This window comes from Triticum urartu, unplaced genomic scaffold (genome assembly GCF_003073215.2).
Source record: "Triticum urartu cultivar G1812 unplaced genomic scaffold, Tu2.1 TuUngrouped_contig_9669, whole genome shotgun sequence".
NCBI lineage: Eukaryota > Viridiplantae > Streptophyta > Magnoliopsida > Poales > Poaceae > Triticum > Triticum urartu.
This window is the reverse complement of record NW_024120735.1, coordinates 1-7,063: the sequence shown is the minus strand read 5'-3', so window position 1 is coordinate 7,063 and position 7,063 is coordinate 1. Positions and strand designations below refer to the sequence as shown.

General features: G+C 42.1%; 1 protein-coding gene across 1 annotated transcript; it reads left to right on the top strand.

Moving 5' to 3' along the window:
- Positions 1 to 6,643: 6,643 nt before the first annotated feature.
- Positions 6,644 to 7,060, top strand: LOC125532316 (ethylene-responsive transcription factor RAP2-2-like; the record flags this gene model as incomplete). Its single annotated transcript, XM_048696431.1, has 2 exons — positions 6,644 to 6,949; positions 7,020 to 7,060. Coding segments are annotated over exons 1-2 (294 nt in total), but the record flags the coding sequence as incomplete, so codon positions are not given.
- Between the last annotated feature and the right edge of the window lie 3 nt (positions 7,061 to 7,063).

Below are 7,063 nucleotides of genomic sequence, written 5' to 3'. Positions count from 1 at the left end.
TGTTCCATGAAAAGGATAGTGTCATCAGCATATTGTAGAATGGACACCCCTTCATCAACCAGATGAGGAACTAGACCCTCTACATGCCCATGTTGCTTGGCCCTGCCAATAATGACGGCCAACATATCTGCCACAATATTGAACAGAAGGGGTGACATGGAATCCCCTTATCTCAGCCCCTTATGTGTCTGGAAATAGTGACCAATGTCATCGTTCACCTTAATTCCAACACTACCCTTCTGGACTTGAGTATCCACCTGGTGCCTCCAGGTTTCACTAAAACTCTTCATGCACATTGCCTGCTGAAGAAAAGGCCATTTTACTTTATCATAAGGCTTCTCGAAATCCACTTTTAAGATAACCTCATCTAGTTTCTTCGAGTGAATCTCATGAAGAGTTTCATGTAAGACAACTACTCCTTCGAGTATGTGTCGTCCCGGCATGAAAACTGTCTGACTAGGTTGAATCACTGAGTGAGCAATTTGTGTCAATCTATTGGTTCCAACCTTTGTGAAGATTTTGAAACTCACATTCAGCAGACAAATGGGTCGAAATTGTTCTATCCGGACCGCCTCCTTCTTCTTCGGTAATAACGTTATCGTACCAAAATTTAGATGAAACAACTCCAAATGGCCTTCGAAAAAATCATGAAACATAGGCAAGATCATCTCCAGACCTATTGATGATGATTATTTGTTATTTTGGTCTATAGGCCCTTACAAGCTTAATTTTATGGCACAGAAACTGCAGGATTACTACAAAACAAGCAAGCAAAGGGTCAGTATCACTATCAGCTCGTCTTTTCTCTGAAGTACCACTATAACTATTTGACCATTCCAGTAGCACTGAATTTGTCTCTCTCCAAGGATTGTCTATCAGGATTTATATTGAATTTCCCTGTGCACACAAGAATACTTGGGTTTGGTTATGAAATACATGCACATTCAGAAGACAAGGGTTTGTGCAAGATTTTGTTACCCCATGAACTATTACCTACGCATGGTTAAAAATACGGAAACGACGGGGCGCTGATGAACACTTACATGGAAAACACAGGGATGCATGAATGAACCTTTGCATCTGAACAGTCTTCGGAGATGGTATGTATGTGACGTGACCTAAAATGGACTTGAGAGACATCACAACACACTGCACAGAGCAGGCAGGAAGCTGACAGTAGCAAATGAGGAATACATGACTTGGGTTGGGAATGGGATGCTATAAATAGCAGTGCTATATATATAACCGAAAAGGGATAAGGGGATCCCGGTGCGCTCACAAGCAGGTTGTGGGCTGAGTTACAGGGTTTATTACTTCAAAGGGCAGCTGAGTTCTATGGGTGTTCACGGCACTGGGCTGAACACAAACCATCGGCACCCACAAGACTGGCAAGTGGCAACCAGTGCAAACGAGAACAGCCCGCGGTTTAACCAGCCGCTATATAAACATTCTCTTGGATTCTTCGACCGGTGGAAATAAAGAAACAGTGGCCAAAAAAGCCTTCGCTAGGGTAAGAGCGTCTGCAACGAATGATGCAAAATAGGGCAAGTGCCCAAAAAACTGTTTTTCAGGCAATTTGATTCAAAAACAATGCTCCAGCAGATGCGCTATCTCTATTTGGTGCTGCAAAATTTTTGAGGCAGCCTCATATTTTGCCTCTTCGATTTTATGCTCCAGCCGGGAAACCAAAAGAAAAGAAAAGAACGAGCATGCCGGTTTCCTGCCGCAGTTTCACGGGACCCTTATCTCCGGGTCAACACTGTTCACACTCTTATCTCCAGGAGAATGTTTGATTTTCATATCATTGCAGTGACACTGCCAAGGGATTTTTCTTTCGAAATGGAGGATGACCCTCGACCTCTGCATCTGACGCTGCCAAGGGATAGGATAGGAAATAGTGCTAACTACTGACATGGTGATGATGATGCTCTCGTTGGTCGCCAGTCTGTTAATACTTTAAAAAGTTAGCGATCGACTACACAAAAGTATGTAGCTAGCGACACAAAAAAGGAAGTAGCTACAAATAAATACCCATTTTACCTAACATACATACCTGTTTGTTTTGCAAGCATATCAGGCATAACCCTAGCCATGTTAATTGGATGCAAACTTTTGGCTGGTCATAAATTGAAAGGGTAAGCTGAAGAAAACATAAACTCCGGTCAAAGCTTTAAAACTGACATGACAAACTTTCACCCTCAATGGGATGGTATAAAACAACCCTTGCAGTAAAAGGTCACAAAATCGTGTCCAAAGTTCATTTCATTGAAGAACTAGCCATCTTGAGTTCTCGCATCCTCAATTATTTTTCAAGTGGAACTGAGATTTCATATGTAAGATATCACAAGTAAAAAAACAAACATTGCTTGGATGGTTCAGATGGAAGTCGTAGCCCAAGACGATCACATCGCACTTTGATGCTCTGTGTCTCATTTAAGCGGTTTATTATTTTTATCAGAAGACAATGTCCCTGTAAATAGCGAATTGTCTATGATGGTTCTTTTTCAATCTTGAAACACTTTGACTTGAGTGTTTAGTACGCATTCTGTGTGTGTGAGCACTATAGTAAGCGCTTCCACACAAAAAATGTCACATGCAAGTAGATGAATTACTTCATTAATGTTTGACACATTTTATGATCTTCACTGGATCATGAGAATGTTTACAAAAAAGTACTACAAACCAAGACTTGCAGTTATTTCTGTTGTTGTTGAATACCTTTAAATTAAAGAAGCATTCCATGCATGATTACAGACAAGGAGAAAGTGTGTTATGAAGAAGATACATACTTAGAAAAATAAAAGTCATTAGGTGGATGATATTGCATTCTTTAGCTAGCCGCCTGATCTTTCCTAGTAGTTCTTTTAGCTGTTGTTGATCTGCCTCGGCAGTAGACCTTAAACTAAGTTAAGCTAGGGTGCGTACTGAAAGTAATACAACTTGATTATTGTTGACAGCGTGACGTCATTGCTAAAGCAACCAATCAATAATATCTCAATTAGGCCAAACTAATTGTTGTCTATTTTTTAATACAAGTGGTCGTCCTTTCATGGATCTATGATTGGTCAGTAGAGCATCCAAGCCAAGTGGCTAGCAAATTCATGAATCACGAAAAGTTGAGCGATTCAGGCCCCCAAATTGTGTGGAGTGAGTACTTGATACTAGAAGATGCTAGAGCTAAAGGGATGCTCATTTGCAGGTTGCAGCCACGATAACATTGCATTTTTAGAGAGAGAATAATAAGATCCTTGAGGCTGGCATCCCATAAGATACATACTGGGAGAACCCCGTCTCCTCAGAGCTTAGGCGCTTTTGGCCGTTGGATCGGGTTCTTGATGTGTTTTCGCCTGTCGGATCCCCCTCCCGAATGCCCACGTCCGTCTGATCAAAACAATCGACTGTAGATCGAAACAATTTCGAGAGGCTCATGCCATCGCCTGTAAATTCGGTGCCCCGCCGAGGGCATTATTGAGATTTCGCATGGTTGGAAAAGTGCCTAGTAGCGATAGGTTGAGCACCTGGCCGTTCCCCTCCCCCACGCGCCCATTGTGTACTGAATCCGGCATTATAAGCTCGTGGCGGGGATTTTCATTGACTCACAAAGCCGGCTACAGCGGTGGCGCGTTCTCAGTTTCTGAGATTGCGGAGGCCCATGTCTTCTTCTGGTGGCTGTTTCAGTGGCGGTGGTGGGTAGCATGCATTGGTTGGTTTGTAGAAAAGCTCTCCAAGGACCGGATTGTATTTTATTCTTTTAATGGGACTTTTTAGTTATATTCAGACACATGTACTCTCGCGGGTTCTCTCGTCGTTTATGCATGTATGCCACGTTTGGCCTCGTTGGTTCTAAGCAACATGCAATAAACTTCTCAAAAAAAAAAACATTAGCAACTTGCAAGCTGGGAGTCACGGGATGCAGCTCTCTCGGTGTCCATGTGAAGATCGATCGGGACGGGTGCCTTGCATCGCATGCACTTGGGTGGAGCTAGCATTGTGGCATTGGGATCAGATGACCCCAATAGATTTGTGAAAAATTGTACTAGGTAGTATTAGATTGATGGTAACCAAAGTGTATTTAAGGTTGCTCACATGCAATATGTGAGGATGACCCCATTGAAAAATTTAGCTGGCTTCGCGCACTTGGTCACCTGGCCACTTGGCCATGTTTAATAAGTCCTGCCAACCTGATGCAGTTCCGACCTTGCAATCCTTTTTAAAATTGTGTAAGCTGCACCAATGGCTAAGTGCAAGAGGCATATACCATTGCGTTGTGGTTATCCTTCGACTGAGAAACCAAGATATCTACGAAGGTGACCAAGAGCGTTTTCCTGCCACGGTTTCACAGGTCTCACATCTTCGGGTCGACAGTATTCATGGTAATATGTTTTAGCTCTCGGTCGACTATCTTAGTAGTGAATGTTTGATTGGTATCGCCGCAACACAAAATAGGGTAGGAAACATGACTAACTAACGAATGCTCTCGTTGATAGCCGGTATGTAAATACTTAAAAGGCTAACTATTGTTTACACAAAAGTAAGTAACTAGAAATAAACACCCATTTTACAAATATTTTCTACCACCCAGGGGTAGTTACCCTCATGTGAGCTTTATATGTTGTACTCCCTCCGTTCCTAAAGACTTATATTTAGGAATGGAGGGAGTATATAGTATCTGTCCAAACCGAGAGTATGTATGTATAGTATGTAGTATATAAGAATATTCGGGTACTATATATCCTACTTTTTAGGTAGTATGTATTATTTCTTAATATATTATTTTATACGTATGAATATAAAGGTATTTTTAAAATATACAAAAAACTATGGAATTTTTTCGTATAGCTTGCTTTGAAATATCTCAGATATAGTATATTAACATACTTAGAATGATAAAGTAGTATATATACTACCACATGATAATATATGAGACATGAGGCCATGTTAATTGGATGGCAAAGTTTTGGTTGGCTCAAAACTTATAAGGGGAAGCTAAAGAAAACATAAACTCAATCCAGAATTTGATGAGAGCTTTTAAAACTAACATGCCAAACTTTCACTCTCATTGCCATGATATAAAAACAACCCTTGTAGTAAAGGGGTACAAAATCGTTTCGTAAGTTGATTTCATTGGAGAACTAGCCAGCTTGAGTCCTCAATATTTTTTCAAGTGGAGGTGGAATTTCATATGTTATACATCACAGGTACAGAACCAGCCATTGCTTGGATGGTTAGGAGGGCAGTTATAGCCCCAAGACAATTACATCCCGTGATCAATGCTCTTTATCTCATTTAAATTGTTTATTATTTTTTGCGGGAGACAATGTCCCTGTTAATGATGAGGTGTCTATGATGTTTTTTTTCATTTGCGAAACTCTGTAATTCCTGTGTTCAGTCGCGTTGTGTATATGTGCACACTATAGTCAGCGTTTCTAGAAAATCACATGCAAGTAAATGATTAATTTATTGACATTTGAAACATTTTACGCATGAGATCAATCTTAACCGGATCAAGAGAATGTTTATAGATAGCAAAAACCAAGAGTTAGGTCATGTTGTTGTTGTTGTTGTTGTTGTTGTCGTCGTCGTCGTCGTCGAAAATCCTTTGAATTAAAGAAGCATCCCCTGCATGGTTAGGGACAAGGAGAGAGTGTGTGTTATGAAGGAGATGCATGATTCTTCTTTTTGCCAAAGGAGATGCATGCTTAGACAAATTGAAGTCACTAAGTGCGATTTCAAAAAAAAATCACTAGGTGGATAACATTGCATTCTTTAGCCAGCTGACTCATCTTTCCTAGTAGTTCTTTTAGCTGTTGGGACTTTAAACTAAGTTTTCCTACCGTGCCTACTGAAAGTAATAGTCCCTCTGTCTCAAAATAAGTGTCGTTGATTTAGTAAAACTTTGATTTTGAGACGGAGGGAGTACTTGATTACTGTTGTTTCAGATGATGCGACATCACTGCTCAAGTAATCGGTCAATGATATCAATTAGGCCCAACTAATTGTTGTCAAAAGTTTTTGTAATACAAGTGGTTGTCCTTTCATGGATATCTAAGCTCTGTCACTAGAGCATCCAAGCCAAGTGGCTAGCAAGTTTATGAATCAGAAAAAGTTGAGCGATTCATGCGCCAAAATGCGTGGAGTGAGTACTTGGTACTCTGAGATGATAGAGCTAGAGGGTTGTTGATTTGCGGGATGCACCACCATAACACCTGTTTTTTATAGAGAGACTAATAAGAACCTTGAGGCTAGCATTGTGTATGATGTGGCTAGATCTTAGTGAACTGAGACTTAACTAAGTCTATATTAAGTGACATAACATGAAAAAAACTAAAAGAAAATTGCACAAATCTTCATATAAGATCTCATGTATACAACATACGACCGAGACTTTAGTTGACTGAGATTTAATGATCTAGATTGTATAGGATCCCGCAAGACAAAGTGCATGTCCTGCCATGTGGCCCCTTGCCGGTTGCCACGTAGATCTGCCATGTCATCCGGAGCCGACCGTTGTGTTCCTGCCACCTGGCATCATGTGATGCCTTGCCACCTCAGTTGTCGAGTCGTCCGATGTACCTGTTCCGTGCCAACCACACGATACGATCGTCAGCTAGCTTGTGTTATAAGTAGGTGCATTTCCCTCTCTCTGTGACCTACACAAGACCTGAAAGAAAAAGCGCGAGACAGAAGGAGAAAACAATGTGCGGCGGCGCCATCCTAGCGGAGCTGATCCCGCCGTCGGCGGGCCGTGCCTCGAAGCAGGTGGCCGCGGGCCGGGCCTCGCCAAAGAAGGCCGGCAAGAGCAAGGGGCATAGGTACGGCAGCGTCGCCGATGTCGACGACTTCGAGGCCGCCTTGGAGAACTTCGACGACGACCTCGACCTGCAGGCGGAGGAGGACGGCGACGACCATGTCGTTTTTGCATCCAAGCCTGCGTTCTCTCCGGGCCTGGGTAGGGTATCTCTCGTGGTTTCATCGAGTGTGGGTACAGTCTTTACGTACTTACCTAGATTCCTTTGCAGCCTACGATGATGGCCGCGCGGCGCAGGCGGCGAGCAAGAAGAAG